Below are 19721 nucleotides of genomic sequence, written 5' to 3'. Positions count from 1 at the left end.
GTTTCCTGGAATTCACTGGCGCTGACAGGTGGAATTGCTTGACAGAGCTTGTGGAAATGGAGAATGAAAAAATTTTTCCGTTAAAATCTGCGTTATTGTCGACTTTCGACAAGTCGATACAGATCTCTCTCTCCCGATTGGCATTCTTGTAAATTCGCCAATCGGTCAGCATTGATAACGGATTGTGATTAGTATCTTTGGCATATACGCGCTCAAAGGGTTGTATAGGTCCAAGGGTGAAACGTGGATTGGTACCCACGATCGAGTACAAAACCTGGGAAACGCCTGCCGAAACTATCCCAACAGCTCTACTACTATACCTTATCTCCATCTCCACCTGGTGATATGGTTATTAATGAAAAACTGCATACGCAGGTCTAAAAACGATACAAATTGTATTAATTGATTCTTCAGGTTGGGGGTTGGGAATGGTTGACAACGCTACACGGAAAATCCAAGTTGCAAGTCCACCGAAGAAGCCTTGGACAGGATGAATTTTACAACGACGAACCGGCTATGAAAACGGAATAACGATTTGCGCATTTTCTGGATACTTTCTACGAGGCAGTTGAGCGGATCCTCGAAGCCTCTCCCAAGTATGATATCAAAATCATCCTTGGGGATTTTAACAGTCAAGGAGGGGCGGAGGCCGTATTCAGGCGTTACGCTGGCTCCTATAGCTTACATAAGGATATCAATGATAATGGACTGCTGATTATTCAGTTAGCAGTGTCGCACGAAATGGTTGTTGAAGTACGTGGTTTGCGCGTAAAGGTGTCTACAACCAAACGTAGCCCTCTCCAGACGGGACCACTTTCAACCAAATTGACCACGTGCTGATTGAACGCCGCCTCCTCTCAGCCTTGATGAAAGGAAGAACATATAGGGGTCCCAATGTAGACTCAGATCCCTATCTCGTTGGCAAAGCGCTCCGGTCTCGAATTACAACACCGCCTACAATCCCCTCTGAAAATCAGGTGAGAGAGAATGCTGGAGCCATTCACAACACAGCCCTCGGTAACACTTATAGGGGGAAGTGGATGCTGCAATAACCGCAGATAACAGATGTCCTGGAGACGGAGCATCAAGAAATGATCTTCACAATCACCTGAAGAGCGTTATCATTAATATGGCCACAAACATACTTGGCCCCAGTCGCAAGAAAAATCGGAACGGCTGATTCAACGATGAATTTAAGCTAGCAACGGAAGGGAAGAATGCCGCATACCGAGTAATGTTGCATTTTCAAAGAACATCGAATGGAGAAGCGACTTCACAGACTGAAAAAGGAAGCTTGGGGGAACCAACAGATCTGTGAACTCGAAAAGTACAGGGAGCAACCGCACCAGGCGAAGCAGTTTCGCCAACAAGTCAGCAGGATGAATCCTGCCGAGAAAAAATAAGGTTTTCCGACAAATGAGGCATATTGGAATGATGGGTTGAGTAATTTGAGGAACTGCTCAATAACCAAAATATCGGCGCGCTCGGCTTCACTTCAGGTAAATTAGCAACAGATCAAGTTTTCTCTGTGCGGCAAGCGATGGAAAAACTCTTGGAATGTATTGATTAGTTGCACCATCTTTTCATCCACTTTAAAATCGCCTATGACAGCATACCCAGGGTGAAACTATACACGACAATGAGAGAATTCGGTACCCCGACGAAATTGGTAAGATTGATTAGGCTGACTCTGAGCAATGTGCGAGGCCAGATAAAAGCGGCAGGATCACTCTCGAGACCATTCAACATCAACAACGGTATAAGACAGGCGGATGCCCTATCATGCGTTTTCTTTAACCTGGCTCTGGAAAAAGTGATTCGCGATGCAGATGTCAATGCAAGAGGCACCATCCCTTTCAAGTCCATCCAACTTCTGGCCTGTGCTGACGATATTGATATTATGGGCAGAACAACCCGAGATGTAAAGTCTACCTTCATCCAGATGAGGCGACGATCAGCGGGAGATCTCGGCACTGGTCAAACGAAAATAATAAAGATAGGAGACTACAGCTGTAAGACCATTGATAATTTCTCCTATCTAGGGTCGAAAATCACAATCGATAACAGCTACGATGATGAAATCCGCGCACGGTTGTTGGCAGCCAACAGAGAGACTTGTGTTCTTAGCAAGAAAAATTGCGAACTCTTGGCTGCGTTCGAGAGAAGAATCCTCCGAAGAATTGTTCGCCCCCTATATGAAGATGGACGATTCCGTAGCCTACAGAACGACGAAATCTGTGGATAAAATCCGGCTCAATAGATTGCGGTGGGTGGGTCATTTAATCCGTATGGATGAGGAGGATTCAGCCAGGAAAGTCTATAAGGACAATATGTATGGTAGAAAAAGAAGACGATTCAGACCCTGCCTGAGATGGAGCAATGGCGAAGGTCAGGACGCCAGGCGGCTTTTAGGGATATCAAATTGGAGGACCTCGGCGCAAAACCGGGGTGTCTGGAGTTCGTTATTAAGAGAGGCCTAGACTGGATATAGGTTGTTGCCCCGTTGATGATGATGATGATGATCTGTAACCGGTTTAACTTTTGAATAGAACTACTCACTCACACACAGCTACAGTTATATTATCCTTTTGAAAGAATAGAAAGGATGAAAGCTAATCTTTAACCGATTCAAACGGATAGTATTATACGGGTTGGTAGCCCTTTGAACTTGAAAAGGGAGAGTCACTCCCCTACGAAAGTCGGAATATAAGCCCGGCTATCTGTTTCTGTACTATTCTTATTATTTGTGCTCTTCCTTTTCGCTAGTTATGTTCAATTTCAATTTGAGATTCTCTTATGATTTCTCTTCATCATGCTGACATTTGTCCAACATCAGAATCAGATTCGTCTCTATTTAATAATAATCCTTGGTGCAACAATCTATATTGGATCAGGGTCTATCTATTTAGCTATATATAAATAATTCTAAGATTCGAATTGGATCCCCTTATCCATGTTTTGCAGCATACCTTTTCCAACATTATTTTATTGGTCCATATCTCAACGGGGAGAGGTATGCTCGGGGAGAAGTTTTTATTTCTTCAAGGGTTATTCCAGTGTTGAACGCTTAATAATCAGTAAAAAAAGCATCAATTTCGACCTTCCGCACTCCCCACCTTTCCACCAAATATCAAAACTAAAACCATCTTCGGAAAGTACTAACCGAGACCTTTCGTTTGATACCCCACATGGCTATATTTGGGGAAAAAAAATGTACACCACCCTTTTGCATATATGGGAACCCCCCTTTAACATAGAATTTTGTTTTACACAAAACCTTAAAAAGGAAGGATTCCTTGCATCGAATTATTACTGAAGATCAAATAAATGAATTTACGACGAGAATCCTAAACGCAAAACGCATGGGCTAAGCCGGGGTAACCAGGTCCATCGCAATGAAAGCATACATATATTCATTGTGGTAAGGATATGTTGTGTATCTGGTGGAATCATAAGTTTGTGGTGCATTATGGGCTACTGGAAACAGGTGAACATATTACTAGTGATGGATACAGATGACAACTAATGAGTTTGAGCTGTTTAAAAACCGTCCAGAATAGGTGAACAGACACTACAAATTAATTGTTCAACATGACAATGCCAGACCACATGTTGCTTCTGTTGTTAAAACCTACTTGGAAGGGCAGTATTGGGAAGTCCTTCCCTGCCCACCGTATTCATCAAGTTATCTCCGTCAGATTACGATTACGAAAACTGCATTGATCAATGGACCATCTCAAAAGAAGTGAACTTTTTTAGACAGGGAATCCATAAATTGCCTGAAAGATAAGCGTAGGTTGTAGTTGCAGATGTAGGTTACTTTGCGTAACATTTCTATGTAACATATATTTTGAATGAACATTTGATTTAACATAAAAATAGGAAGAATTAATTCACACACCCAATATACACAATCGTATATTATATATATAGCGTCAGAGTATTACCCTGTAGATCAAAAGAACTGACAGATATCGTATAGTTGTCACGACTGAAGATACATTTCTACTGTTCTTGTTTATTGAAATAAATATATCTTGAAAACGCGACTCTAATGAGTGCCTTTACTAAAGTTACAAAATTGAAAGTTATCCATGATCATCTTTTCGTACTCATGAAGTGTCCAAGCCATTTGGCTGCTAGTAAAAAGATTCATTCTACTTAAGATACGTTTATTTAATTTCTTCTTCATAATCATTCAGATAGTCTTATTAATAAGACATAATTTAAGCTAAAACATCACTTAAATCGATGCAATATAAGGAAGCAATTTCATGGCTAATTCCATTTCTCCATCAACACTGAGTAGGCCTTTCTCTAGTGCTTGCTTTGGTTCCATCTTTTTATCAGCCATATCTGCAAATGCTTGATCATCACAAACAAGAGTACATTCAGCACCACCATCTCCTTCGTACAAATTTACATTTTTCAAATCCATAACTGCAAAAGAAATTTTTCAGATTAATTTTATTTCAAAAATACTGCAATCATGAAACTCACTCCATGTTTTAATCACTTTTTCTCCTACGGTTATCCTGCACTTATAGATGTTGGTTAATTCGCGTTTGGCGGGGTCAACTTTACCCAATCGAACACGAATCCTTTCAATAACTGCATCAGACTTGAGAGACATTTTGTTGTATTTACTGTTGTGCTTGTTGGAAATGAAAGTTGCTATTGAATGTCGATGACCAGCGGCGGTTTGTTTAAATAGTTAATTATTATCTCAAATGTGTTAAAGATTATTAGACATACGATTTTTGGGAAATAACCTTTGAATTCTCCGTAGACGTTCCCAGGTTGATTCACATACTTTGGGTGATACACCGATTGTACTTTAATCTTATCAAAATAAATGCACCTTAGAATTTGATTTCCCAGATATATTGGTTTGGATTATCTTTTTTATGAAGTAGAAAAAGTTGTGTGATAGTATATGCTTACAGGGTTTCTACGAAAATAGCAACTAACACGACAATTCATTACGTTTGAACTTTCACTTTCTTTCATTAACGTATTAAAACGAGATATGGACTGTCACAGTGCTCATCGAGGTTAAATCTGTAAGTGAGCCACGGTAGAATATTCACGTGAATTTCGTTGAACATCATTATTTCCAAATACTCAAAAATTTGCAATAAACTCATCGATAATCTCTTTTGTGTTCCAATGGTTATCCAATTCAGTCTGTCCAGTAAATCTTCTCGTTCCATCATTTAGTAACTTAAACAAGCATTGCAGTCATGTACACCATCAGTTGTCAGTTGCCTCATACTTTCTCTAGTAGTTTATAAGTGGTTTGCGGGAGGAAATGCTGGATGAGCCACAATAGCTTAGATTGAATTGAATCAGTTGCATTTACTTTATAATCGGTCCAATATTTGAATAGAATTGTTTAATCACTCATACAGTCTGTTACATAAGAGCGTGGTCACTGTTACATGTAGATAAAAAATCAGAGCGTCCTGTTTCTTTTTCTATGACATAGAGGGCACCTCAGTCCTTCATGCTTTTTGTAAAAAGTCAGTTCTCTGTCAAATTTAGTCTTCAATTGAGTGGTTTTTCGAAATGAGTGCTGTTTACGCCTCTCGCTTTGAGGCAATCTTTCTATGTTTGCATGAAAAAGGACCCAAATTAACGCAAACTGCTGCTGCGAAATATATGGGAAAGTCGAAGCAGTTCGTTAGCAAGTGGATAAATCGCTATAAAAAGGTCGGTAGCGTTGATGATTTTCCTGATCGCGGAAGTGCAAGCAAAGTCTCAAAAAAAGACGAAAAAGAGATTCTCGCATTGTTCTCGAAAGATCCAACTTTGACTTTACGTGGAGCTGCTGTGAAATTGAAAGCAAAAGGTGTTGACATATCTTACGGAACGATTCGTAGGCACTTGCTTGCCAATAAACTGAAATATCGCAGTACTTTGGAAAAACCAATGTTGAGTGCAAAACACGTTGAAAAACGAGTGGAATGGGCGAAGGAAAACTTGGACCGCGATTGGAGCAACGTAATTTTTTCTGATGAATCCTCCTTCTGGGCATTTCCGAGCATCAAACACGCCTGGACAGCCTCCACCAGTAGGATGCTTCAACGGACTGTTAAACACCCCGTCAAGGTCCATGTTTGGGGGTGCTTCTCAAACAAAGGTTTCGGTACTTTGTTCTTATTTATCGAGAATTTAAATGCCGAAAAAATGAATAAAATATATCAAAAAGCTTTGTTACCATCTGCTAAGCAATGGTATATCAAGAAAAATGAAAGCTGGATCCTTCAAGAGGACAACGATCCGAAACATCGGAGTCGAGCGTGTAGCGAGTGGAAGGCGCAAAACGGAATTGTCACTTTAGATTGGCCATCTCAGTCACCGGATGCAAATCGCATAGAGAATGTGTGGGCTCTGATGAAAATGCAGCTTCGCAGACGCAAGCCATGTAATTTACATCAACTTTCTCGACAAATTCGGAAAATTTGGAGGTCTTTTCCGGTAGAATATGCAGAAAAACTAGTGGAAAGTATGCCTCGACGGTGCCAGGCCATAATTGACAATGCAGGAGATTGGACTTGCTACTGAGGTATTTGCATTGAGTATTGACGACCAAATTATCAATAAATTTGCGAATTTTCGAAAAATCAATTGTTGTTATTATTTAACAGTGACCACGCTCTTATGTAACAGAAGGTAGCTACAGTTATATTATTCTTTTGAAATAATAGAAAGGATGAGAGCTAGTTTTACACCCATTCGAACGAGTAGTATAGGATTGTAATGGATTGACAGCCATTACTCTCCATATGCAAGCTTGAAAATGTAGTCCCTACCCGAGGAAAGTGGGAAATATCAGCCCAGACTGATTTCTGAATCACATATTGGCATATTGATTGAGCGCATTTGTTAATGTAATATTCTTACTATTTGGGCTTCTCTTTTTCGTTAATTACGTTCATTTTCAGTGTCCGGATAGAGCACAAGGCTGTCGTACGGAAGGTCGCGGTTCAAATCTCACTGGTGGTAGTGGAATTTGTATCGTGATTTGACGTCGAATACCAGTCGACTCAGCTGTCAATGAGTACCTGAGTCATATCAGGGTAATAATCTCGGGCGACCGCAATGCTGACCACATTACCTCCTACAATGTACTGTAGTGTACCGATACGGTCTAGAATGAAGTGCTCTAACACACTCCAAGGTCCTGATCCAATATGGATTGTTGTGCCAACGATTATTATTATTATTATGTTCATTTTCAACTGGATCTTCATATAATTTCCCTGGAACTTGTTGATATTTCGGGGTGGTTATTTGACGTGAGTGATTTACTATAGCTTCGCTAATAAGAGTCGAATTTCGTTAATAACAGTCGGCTTTTCACCAAAGTTTCCAGTACGAGGCTTCCTATTAAAATCGATTTTATGCCAAAATTTTACGGATCTAGTATGAACTTCGGTTCGCAATAAATTTTCAAAATACAAAAATATACTATTATTAATTTTATTTTAGCGGATATTGTAACAGAGTATTTTGAAGCCTGGATACCATGTGCAAATTTTTCGGTTGGGCAGCTTCTGAGAATGGGCCCTTGAAATTATTATTCCTTTTGGAATCTACGCACTCCTCCCCTTTGCAACTAATGTCAAAACTATTCTTGGAAAATTACTAATCGTATTCTTTATCGGAAAAAGTGCTCCCAAATGGCCCAAATTTAATATTTATATCTAATTTTAGGTGCATACAGCGTTAATAATAATAGAGTTTGTATAAAAAATTATATTAAATTTCTTTCCATGCTATCCCCCACACCAAAAAACATATTTTGAGAAAATGTTTTACTATAGATTTTTATTCCCTCCCTTTTCAAATCCCATCAAAACTTGTAGGGTTCACCCCTTTAAAAAGTTATAGTGCTTTAAAGTGGGGCCTTTTTAATATGATCATGGTCAAGTTAGAATTTTCAAGCCTATCCCGCGATGTAGACAGAATGGCGAGTATATGTAGAGGAAACAAAAAGGTCCCCGCTTTCTTGTTCCATTAAAGGATTGCGGAGGTCACTACCGCTTGAAACGCCATGGCTCCTCAAAATGGGGATATATTCATATCAAAACCTTTGGGTTTAATTTTGAGCCCTATCCCTGCATTGGTAAAGGTGAGTATGAAGGGAAATGCGGGTGGTCCTCTCTTAAAGGGGGTATTTTTATATTATCATGGTAAAGTTGTGTTTTCAATCCCACCCCCCGGAAAGGGAGAGGCTAAAGAGGATATGTAGAGGAAAGAAAAACAGTCCGCCATTCCACTGCTGCTAATTCCATAGCAGTCACTAATCGTTAAAAAGTTATAGTATCTTGAAAAAGGGTTCTTTTCATATAGGGTAATCATCATCGCGATGTACAAGGGCCGCCCCTTGCTCTACTACCCCCTCTCGCACCCGCGCGGGTGCTCTTCTTCTCCATTAATTCCTCACTTTCCCTGAGGATGAGATTAAAAGTTAATCTTTTACCATAATTTTTCCTAGTGTTTTGGGGGCAATCAAAGCTTCGTTTATAAGTCCAGATACCAGATATCATAAAGCATCAAACAACCTTTGCCTAAAAGATATTGCATCCCTTAATTGGGTGTTTTGCTTAATACATATATACGGAGATATCCTTTATAAAACAGCTCCGAAAGTATTTGATTCCTTCCTCAAACAATTGTTATAAACAAGAGGGGAATATAAATTAAATTTTTGAATCAGACTACCTGAGAGGCTCATGCGATAACAATAGATGAAATAGCACTTGATGGAATATTACTTGTACCATTTCCAGCTATTTTTGAATAAAATTTTACTCAGTGTACGGAAAATAGCTGTTCAGTATATAGCTGCGTGCTAGCAAGCGATCGTGACGTCACCATGACGGCCGCGACTAAACGCGAACGGAAATAGAGCAACAGAGGAGGCTCGCGAGCGCTTAATCGTACGCAGATTAAGTTTAGTTGTATCAGAATACTGAAAACGGACAATCCCGCGACTGTTTTCACAATAAGGTACCCGATGATATTCAGCATAAACGTCATGAGAGATGACGCAATAAGCAGTAAAAAAAGCTGACTACACTTTGTCGAAGAATTAATGCGTCCATTATATCCCAGTCATGCCCATCAATTTATGGACAGTGAGAGGGCGATTCTGATGTACCATGAAGTTCGACTGCACATAGCTTTCATGATTTATGAAGCGGTTTACAAGCACTTCGCGAACAGAAAAAATCTTGACTGACGGTTTCGTCTGGGGCAGACGCAACTTATCAGACGCTGTCTCACCTCTGCCCTGGGAGCAGCGTGGCCGAAAGTGGCGACAGGTGGTAATCGTTCCATTTATATAATATATAATCGGAAACCCGACATGAGTGCGATTTATACGGAAGTGAAATCTTCCCCAAGTTCAAACCTAGACCAGGCCGAAGTGGATTTTTTTGTTGAGAATGCTGGCAGTCCTGAGTCCGGATGCACTTGATGACGGACCGGACCACTTGGGTGTTTAAAGCAAAGAGACGAGTCCGTGGACCAGAAGAGAGGAAGTAAGTTGCTTCTCAAGTGGTCCGGTCCGTCATCAAATGGATGCGGACTCAGGACTCCAAGCATCCTCAACAAAAAAATCCACTTCGTGAATGTTTGGGCAGATTGGCCTGGTAACTCTTTTGATTTGAATCCCATAGAAAATATGTGGTTCAGGTTGAAAGAAAGGAGACTTAAAAATATGTAGCAGTTGATTGAAAGAATACAGTATGAGTTGGACGCAATTTCGGAGGGGTTATGAAAAATTTGTATGAAAGTTTAAGTCAGAAAATTTTGGAAAAAATAAAAGCCCACTTTTTATTACTTTCATATTATTTAATCCAATTTTTCCAAACAAGAGAAATTTGTTCTTGATTAATTAATAAATATATATGCTTCGTAATCACTCATGTTTTGCTATTCTATTGAATACCTAAAGTCGAAAAATTGAAAGCTATTGCATGATCATCTTTTCCTAGTCATGAAGTACCAAGTCGTTTGTCTATTAGTAAAAAGATTTAATTTGCTTGAGATACATTTATTTAATTTCTTCCCCATAATCATCAGATAATCTTATTAATAAAGCATAATTTGAGCTACAACATATCACTTAAATCGAGGCAATATACGGAAGCAATTTCATGGCTAATTCCATTTCTCCATCAACACTCAGTTGGCCTTTCTCTAGGGCTTGCTTTGGTTCCATCTTTTTGTCGGCCATATCTGCAAATGCTTGATCATCACATACCAAAGTACATTCAGCACTGTCATCTCCTTCGTACAAATTTACATTTTTCAAATCCATAACTGCAAAAGAAATTTTTCAAATTAATTTTATTTCAAAAATATTGCCACCATGAAACTCACTCCATGTTTTAACCACTTTTCCGCCTACGGTTATCCTGCACTTATAGATGTTGGTTAATTCGCGTTTGGCAGGGTCAACTTTACCCAATCGAGCACGAATCCTTTCAATAACTGCATCTGACTTGAGAGACATTTTATTGTATTTGTTGTTGTGCTTGTTGGAAATGAAAGTCACTATTGAATGTCGATGACCAGCGGCCATTTGTTTAAATAGTTAATTGTTATCTCAAATTATGGTTATGAAAGATTACCATTCATGATAGACGTACGATTTTTGGGAAATAACCTTTGAATTCTCTGTAGACGTTCTCGGGTTGATTCATATACTTTGGATCAAATATTGATTGCATTTTAATCTTATCGAAATAAATGCACCTTAGAATTGGATTTCCCAGATATATGTTGTTGGTTTGGAATATTGCTTTTTTATGAAGTAGAAAAAGTTCCCCTATAGTATATGCAAAGATTTTCAGCAAAATAATAACTAACATCACGACAGTTTCATACCTTTTAACCTCCCTCTTTGAAAATTCCACTTCATCCTTGCATACATTTATATGCCTGTAATGACTTTCTATAGACTAATGAATATTGCAGGTTCAGGTTTAGGATTGAATTAACTTTCACACTGGTGACTATGGCATAAATACTAACCCATCGAAGGGGGAGCAGCGGTGGGCTAGAGGCACAGTAAACTCATGCTGCAGGAAGGACCGCGAACTAAAATGATCGAAATCCTAGAATTAAATAAAGTCAAAATGAAGACACTAATAGGCCTAACAACCAGTCACTGTCCTTTACGGAAGCATCTTTGTACGATGAGTGTCTATACCAGAAACCTAACATGCATACTTTACACTGGGCAGGACGAAAAGATTTCTTTATGACACTAGACTGTCGCGCAATTAATTAATACTGTCTAGAGAATAAAAAACTCTGAAAAGAGTTATAGGACAAAGGGTTTCGTCCAGGGCAGAGCCAACCCGTCAGACGCTGCCTCACCTCTGCCCTAAGAGCAGCGTGAGCGTGAGTGGCATGAGATGGAAAACGCTCCTTTATACATTTGGAAAAACACGCCAAGGGTGCGAATTATATCCAAGTGAAACCGCCAATAGTTTGAGTTGCCTCTGCCCTGGACGAAACCGTTTGTCTTATAACTCTTTTCCCAAGGGTTCAAGGTTGTCGTTTGGTTTGTATCACGCAAGAGCTCAATGGCTAACTCCCATGAACTAATACAGAAGCTGAAACGCATTGAGAGGATGGGTGAGGACGAGGTGATGTTGTCGTTCGACGTGAAGGCATTGTTTACCAACAGGAAAAAGTGGAAAAGTCAATTTTCGAACTCGAGACATGGCTGAGACAGTTTGTATCTAGCTCGGAATGGAGAATAAAAGTTCGAATCTATGCAAACCTTGACAGGCTCTGCATGAACGAAAAATATTTTACGTTGCGGGATAGATTCTACAAAACTACTGCAGAAGTAATGACGGGGAACCCCCTCTCACCGTTACTCATTGAAAGTTCATGTCATCAATCGAAGAAAAAATTGATTCGAGGGGGATAATATCTAAAGTATGGTTTTGGCATGTAGATGACGTATTTGCGATTGTTAGAAGAGACGATATCGACATGGTCATCATGGTCTACAAAACATCATAAAATGGAGTTTACACTAGAGGGGGAATATCGTCAATTCTAGCGGGAAGCCTAAGTTCGAGATATACCGTAAGCCTACAGCAACATAGATAACGATACTAGGAACTTCGCACCATACATTTTCGAGACGGATAAGTATCCCGTATTCCTACCTATTTAACAACATCACGAATTGGATAAAAAAGTCGACCGTCCACTTTTCGGAATTTACTGGCAAGTGTCAAGGATCCTTTGGCGGCGGAGGAAAAAAGCGGGATCTACCGAATAATGTTGTAATTGTTTACTTGGTGTCCACAGCTTGGCTCTAACTAGAGGTGGGCAATCGCAAGGGAAGTGCCGGAGGGCTTCCCCGTCCTCTCCGCAGCCTCGGCAGTGCCAATTGAAAGGTATGCCGATTCTGGTGGTGTGATCCTATATAGACCTGTGCCCGTATAAATCACCGTAATCCTGTAGTTATTTGCACGTGCCTGGTCCAGAAGCTTTCTTGATTGGGTCGTATTATGCGAGAGCCAAATTTTCATCGACTTGACGCAGGTGGTGAGCCTTCGCCATCTGAAGTCAGCGGTTGTTAAGTAATGCGGATAGATTCTATCCTTCATAGTCGCTAGCGAGACGCCGTCTGGTCCACTGCCAAGTATAGAACCCCGTCTGGCCACTCTGTGAACTGATCGTTCCCCTTTATGTTCCTATGACCGGGAACCCAGACGGGGGTGACTTTGAGCGTACTGGCCATCTGACTTCTGGTTGCTCTTTCAACTTGCTTTGGATTTTGGCCGAATTCCTCTGAATTTGGAAAAGAAGGTAATCAGAGTCGGATAGAAGATAAATACCAATCATAACGAGGTTGCCAGTTTGGCTGATTATCATATTAAAAGGGAAGCTTATCGAAGGTGCCGATCAGTTTGTATACATAGAAAGCACAAGATCCGCCTTCGTTGCTTCTTTTTAAAAAAAAAATAGAAATGAAGCTATGTATTTTAACACCAACATCAAGTGGAGACATTTTTCTCCCTGTGCTCCTATATGGAAGCAGTATGTAGAACGTGATCACCACTGTTACTCGAAAGCTGTAAACCTTCCTCAACTCTGCATCGTGCCATCGGTTTACTCCGGCCCCATGCGAAAATGGTAGTGGATAAGTCACAGATTAAAAACGGGCTACATCTTTATTGCTGGCCATGCCAGAAATGACTCATTATTTCAGTATGACTAATGGATCGATGGTCGTAGCATAAAGGAGCACTGCAAGCTTCTCGAAGGTCGTGGGAGACTGGAAAATATTTCGCAAATTTACAGCGATCGTGGTTAATGAAATATGCTCTAAGCCTTTAACTTTTTTCCTACCATTCCGGAAACCCTGCTTTCCATTTTCTCTGGTTTACGTAGATGACTTCTTTTCCTCTGTAGTTTCTTTAATAGACTATGCGGCTTTACTGTCAAGGTAGATATTTTAGCTCACTGGTGTCCTGTTAATGAGTTGATATTAAATACCAACGAGAATTCTCTTGCCAAGATTGATCTGAACATCGAAGTCGAGGGTAAACGACCAAAAGGCAGGCCTAAACAACGGTGGCATGATACATTGGATGGGGATTTAAAAGCCTCGAGATTGCACCCAGATCAGGCATTCGATTCGAGCCAAATGGTGAAACCGATCACAACGAGCCGACCCCACTTGCGAACGGGACAAAGGCAGAAGATTAAATACCAACAAATGAGACTGGATGTGGTACTCCCTTGACTCCTCTCCCACCTTCAAACTGTCGTGTTTCTGTGTATGGGATATAATAAGAAAATATCTCTATTTTGCTGGTGATTGAAGATAGTAGGGGATCAGTGTTACAAACAAGGGTGAGTCCTATGGATCAAAGATCTCCTTTAGGTTTCTTAAAATATTTCATTTTATAATTTGCTCCCTGACGGGGACAAGCTTTTAATAACGCGTATATAGTTAATAGGAAAAATGCTATGCAAAATATTATATAGCCTGAAATTATCGCCCTATGGAAGATGAGATAATACAGCGAAATATTGTATGGAAACTCAATTGAACGCGAACCCTTTCAGACTTTAACCATACTTTATTGAATTAATTTTTGATGGCCATTGTAAAAAGTTGCAACTGAACGTCTGCAGTCCGTCTATTGAAACATTATCGCAAATTCAGTGGAGATAATTGAACTGATAAATTTACCGGAAATAATCTTTGAATTTTATGAGATTAACTTAGATACTTGGGGTCAAATGCTATTTGCACTTTCATCTTATCAAAGCAAACACCTGCAATTTTATTTGTAAGACGTTATATTGTTGCCAATTTGATATATTTTGATAAAAAAGTGGTTTACAATTTACTGACAAGTGCTGATTTCGATCTTTTATGGTATCTGCTTATGGCCGCAGAGGTTGGAACCTTTTTCTATCATTATTTTCAATATCAGGGATATAGGGTTTTATATCACTCTGAATTTTTTTCTGGATTTTAGTATTTCTAAAGAAATGAGGTGATTATAGATGAGTGGCAGTGAAAAACATTTCATCGTTTAGACATGTTTGAGATTTATCCGCTCTAGCAAATTAGATGAATAGGTTTGAATAAAAGTCAGAAATCGTAAAGTCTTATTCATAATTGGTCAAATATCTCAGAGATTGATTGATTTAGCTAATAATGCTCCTACCTCAGCGTGAAAATCAATCAATTTTGGGCAGCTAAAGGCGAAATATAGTGAAACCCCAGTGCGGTTAGTATAAACTGAGATCTATTTTGCGAGAGGTTCTATAATATTATAAACACTTTTTCCCCATGCTAAAATTTCCTAGAAGCTAGTCATTTATTATGAAAAAAATTCAAAATGAAAAGTCTTGGCATGATTTATGTTATTCGAAAGAACATCCTCCACTTTACATATGGAATTAAAAGACTGTTTTTAATAAAGGTGCGACGCGGTGTATTTATTTATCGCATTTGTCAATATTTTGGTAGCCAGACACTCCCTTCTTCAATGCATTTACATTTGCATTATCCAAATATGCGATAAATAAATATACCGTGTTAATGTGTATCTTTAAAGTCCAAATTCTGGTTAACAAATAAAACTAGTGTATATGGTCTTTTCGTTGAAGTTAATTTTTGCTAATTTGTAAATAACGAAGTGCCAGGTGGAACAAAACGAGTATTTTCGACACAATCCTCTTATTGGATTTTCTTTGGGCCAACAACGGAATTTCCTCGGGTCGTATTCTGAAAATTAAAATTTGAAATTGCTGCTATCAGCTACGGTGTGAGACATATCGTGCCAATCGCGTCTGCACGCCATTATTGTTGGTTCCTGGTAATGTGCTTCAGCTCACCCCACGACGAGCTACCACCGTTCTACTCCACATAGTTGTGTAGTGAAACGATCAATTCTCGCCGGTCATCTTCCTAGGCACTATCACTTCCGCTTTCCAATCAACGGGTACGGACGCCTAAGAAGTTCTTCATTTGTTATTGTCTCAGACCAGAATACCCCGATAATAACATTCAACCAGACATAAGTTGATGAACGCTTGGAGCTTCTGAGTAGCAGTGGCAACCACCTTCCATGTACATACTACTCCCATATATCATCGAAGGTGGATTTAGATGCCATTAATATGTCGAGTGACATCAAGTTCAGTACTGCTGTCAGCAGAAACAATGCTACGTAAATATACAAACTGTTCAACGAACGGAAACTAACTTCCAATTTGTCAATCGACCTTTCGAGGTACATTTGAGGAACATTTGGAAACCGAAAACCGAATTTCTAGCGATTCCAATAATGATGCAGCCTGAAATGTCGTTGTTTATGGCATTAACACAAAGTACAAATCCTCCATCCTCTACTTCTTTTTCTTCAGAATTTGTCCCGTTCATAAGCGGGGTCGGCTCGTCGTGATCGGTTTCGCCATTTAGTTCTATCAAATGCCTGACCTGGATGCAATCTCGAGGCTTTTAAATTCCCATCCAGCGTATCAAGCCATATTTATTTCGGCCTGCCTTTTGGTCCTTTACCATCGACTTCGATGTTCAGACCAATCTTGGAAAGTGAATTCTCGTTAGCGCGAATTACGTGACCATACCATCGAAGACGCCTCTCTTGCAATTTTTCCACGATCAGTGCAACCCCATAACGATCACGGATTTCCTCATTTCGGATGTGATCAAAACGTATTACGTCACTAGTCCAACGCAAAATCGTCGTCTCCAATACCGCAAGACGCCGTTTATTGTCTTTTATAGTCGGGCGACAGGACGGACGACATTGCGGTAAATTTTAGACTTGAGACGTTGGTTGATACGTCTTACTGTACAACACAATGATCTTCCCAATTCTCATGTATTCCTCGGAGACTTGGGTTCTTAGCAAGAAAAATTTCCAACTCTTCGCCGCGCTCGAGAGAAGAATCCTCCGAAGAATTTTTGGCCCCCTACATGAGGATGGACGGTTCCGTAGCCTACATAACGGCGAATTCTTTGAGCGATACCATGACCGTCAGGTTGTGAATAAAATCCGGCTCAATAGGTTGTGGTGGGCTTGTAACTTAGTCTGTATGGATAAGATTCAGCCCGGAAAGTCTATAAGAGCAATATCTATAGTAGAAAAAGAAGACGAGGCAGATCCTGCCTGAGATAGAACGATGGCATAGGTCAGGACGCCTGACATCTTTTAGGGATATCGAATTGGTGGATCTCGGCGCAAAACCGGGACGTCTGGAGTTTCTTATTAAGGCAGGTCTAGACCGGATACCGGTTGTTGCGCCGTTGATGATGATGGTGATGATGATAGGGTGCTGGACGTTGGATGTCCCATGTGACGGTGTCCATAACAAGAACAAAGAGGAGTGGTGAGAGGGTGCTTCCTTGATGAGCACTAACAGAGACACGAAGCGGTTTTGATACGCCCGCCAGCATATGTCTCGCACAAAGAAAATTATTAACCTTAAGTATTCATTCTTTCTAAGATTCCCGCTGGTGAAAATCCCTGGTAAAGGATAGCACAAAACTAAGGTAAAAAGTGCCTCGAAAAAATTCTTTCAAATTTTATCTAAAATCGCCTCGTCCGTCTTAATTAATTTTCATTTGAGCAATACTTTCGTTAATTTTAAAAAAAAATGAAAATAGAATTTAACTGGCCTTGATTTGCGCTTCTTCTTCGAATGGACAACTTGGTATATTGCAAAACTTATTTCCCTCCACTGATTGCACTTTCTCTTGGAACTCCATCTGCAACTACGAGTCTCCAACTAGAACGATAATCCCTGATGATGATTTGTTAGTATAGTACAACCTTTCGGTCTATCTAGAAACAAACACTAAATATTGATTTCCATTATACAGCATAATCAACAACTAAACAAAAAAAAAACGTTAATGATCATCTTGGAATATTAGAGAATTTCTATATTAAAATTTAAAATATTTAAATGGATGTTAAGGTTTTACAGAGAGTTAAAAATGGAAAAGAGTTTGAGAATAAAATTGAAAATAAAAATTATCATTTTGAAATTAATATTTTAAAAGGTGTTGATGTTGGGATTGGAAATGGGAAAGGAGGGCAATGGAGAAACTAAGGGTACTGAATCGATGAGAAAAATTCTGGATATTAGCAAATGAAGTTTTTCGTCAGCTTTCCGCAGAACAAAGCGATCGAAACGTTGCACTTGCCGTGAAACCGCTGACACTGCAAAATGTATGCATATTACATACAAAAGCGCGGTACTTTATAAAAAAAATAAACAAAAGATAATTTTTATTCCCTTATTAATTTATGTTTATTTCCACGTGATTTTGATCTCATGCTACATATTTTTTCAGTCTGTAGATCCACCTTTTAAACAGTTCTCAGAATCTTTTTTTTGAAGATTCTAAATTTCAACTTTAGTTGCATTTATAATCTCCTCATTAGAAAAGACCCTTCCTCTTTTTTAAGGTTTTGTGTAAACACAAAACCTTATTAAAATCGGTTTACTGTCTGTCTGTCTGTCTGTCTGTCCGTCACACGCATTTTTCTCGGAGACGGTTATAGCGATTGACACCAAACTTGGTAGAAAGGTGGGAACTGTGAACGCTCACGCATCCAGTAAATTACATCCGTTTACGTCGAATTTAAGGGGGGGTCCCCATACATGCACAAGGGGGATGTAAAATTTTTTTTCATAAAATATAGTCATGTGGGGTATCAAATTAAAGGTCTTGATTAGTACTTTTCAAAGCCGATCTTAGTTTTTACATTCGTTGGAAGGGTGGGGAGCGTGGCGGGTTGAAAGTGATCACTTCTTTAAGGGGGCCATTCTCAGAAACTACCAAACCGAAAAATCTGAAAAATATCAGGAGGCTGCCACTATATGATGCCTGGGCTGCGAAATACCTTCCATGCCGATATCTGTTTAAATAAAGTTAATAATAGTATATTACTACAATTTTTTGTAATTGGCTAGAAACCCCCCTTAAGTTCATCCTAGTACCATGAAATTGTGATATATGTGTGATATAGGCTATAATATAGAGCATGATCTTACCAAGTTTCGTGGAAATCGCACTATTACTAACAAAGTTATAATACCTCAAATTTGTTGCTTCTTTGGAAATTGAAGACTATGAATGTCAATATCACCCGAAAGTGGATACTCTCACATAATATATGGATATATTACGTGTTACGTACTAAGAAATACACAAAACCTTTCGTACCTGAAGCGTTTAGCTTCCGGTTTCCCGACTTGTTTTTTTTATTTTTGGAAATAAACAGAAATCACAGAACATAGGACAGGGGAGCAGGTTTGCCTGAGAGCACAGTAAAATTATTTTTCTTTTCAACAGTGTACACTAGTATGTTGTCATAAGGCCGAAAATAGTTTCGAAATTTCTTTTGGGGCTTGCCTGCAAGCACTTTTTGGAAAATTTTGGGTATGCACGTTTCTGTTTTGTTTCTGATGAAAGCATCAGTTTTCTTGCCGTGCCTTGACGGGCGGACTGGGTTCTTGTAAGTTCTATACCATGGACTGCTATTTGGTTTCTGGAATTTACTTATAAAACTAAGCTCCATTATCAGTAACGATTTTGTAGTAGGCTGGCCGCTTTTAGATGCCGCAAAAAATATTTAGCGAAATAAACGCATGCCTCTTTTTGAGCTCCTTTTACAATGCGTGAAACCCATCCAGAATATTTTTTGTATGTGTATCCCAGATAATGATCAAATATTCCTGATACAACCATGGAATTGAAGCCCCCAGTTGATTAGCAACCATTCCTTGGGTCAATCTGGGATCTCCCTTTATTTTAGGGGCCACATTGATGATAGAAATCGTCAGTCGAAGATTTTGGGCGACCTTTATATGGTTCATCCTCTTAGAAAAAATGTCATGTCTTGAATCTTCCAAACCAATTTGGCACAGTTTCCAATCACGAAATGCCCTATGTGCATTTTACCATTCATTAAAAATTTATGTTTGCTTCAGGTTACTTCGAAAACCATAAGAAAAAAACGCATCGAATTTCCTGTTGTATTGGGGTGGAATTTGTGCAAACGTAGTATCACCAACTGTGATTTTTCTGGTCTTCATTTTCGCTGATATTTCTGAAGTTTCACATAAAATATTGTTAAACTATGTCAAACAACTTACAATTTATGAAATCGCCTTAACTA

At 39.3% G+C, this 19721-nt stretch overlaps 3 protein-coding genes across 3 annotated transcripts in view; 1 reads left to right on the top strand and 2 right to left on the bottom strand.

The window, feature by feature from the left end:
* LOC119653107 (steroid hormone receptor ERR1) overlaps positions 1 to 19721 on the top strand; it is a 246955-nt gene that overhangs the window by 13672 nt on the left and 213562 nt on the right. The gene's annotated exons all lie outside the window — the stretch shown is intronic.
* Positions 4156 to 4703, bottom strand: LOC119653112. The gene is made up of 2 exons (XM_038057634.1): positions 4501 to 4703; positions 4156 to 4440 (listed from the first exon to the last, which is right to left on the bottom strand). The coding sequence occupies exons 1-2, from the start codon at positions 4631 to 4633 to the stop codon at positions 4244 to 4246; spliced, it is 330 nt and encodes a 109-aa protein (XP_037913562.1). The 5' UTR covers positions 4634 to 4703; the 3' UTR covers positions 4156 to 4243.
* On the bottom strand, positions 10051 to 10612 carry LOC119653109. The gene is made up of 2 exons (XM_038057630.1): positions 10396 to 10612; positions 10051 to 10335 (listed from the first exon to the last, which is right to left on the bottom strand). The coding sequence occupies exons 1-2, from the start codon at positions 10595 to 10597 to the stop codon at positions 10139 to 10141; spliced, it is 399 nt and encodes a 132-aa protein (XP_037913558.1). The 5' UTR covers positions 10598 to 10612; the 3' UTR covers positions 10051 to 10138.

The sequence above is a fragment of the Hermetia illucens genome, chromosome 3, assembly GCF_905115235.1.
Source record: "Hermetia illucens chromosome 3, iHerIll2.2.curated.20191125, whole genome shotgun sequence".
NCBI classification, from domain to species: Eukaryota; Metazoa; Arthropoda; class Insecta; order Diptera; family Stratiomyidae; genus Hermetia; species Hermetia illucens.
Note: the sequence above shows the minus strand (reverse complement) of the source record. Positions and strands in the feature narration are given on the sequence as shown.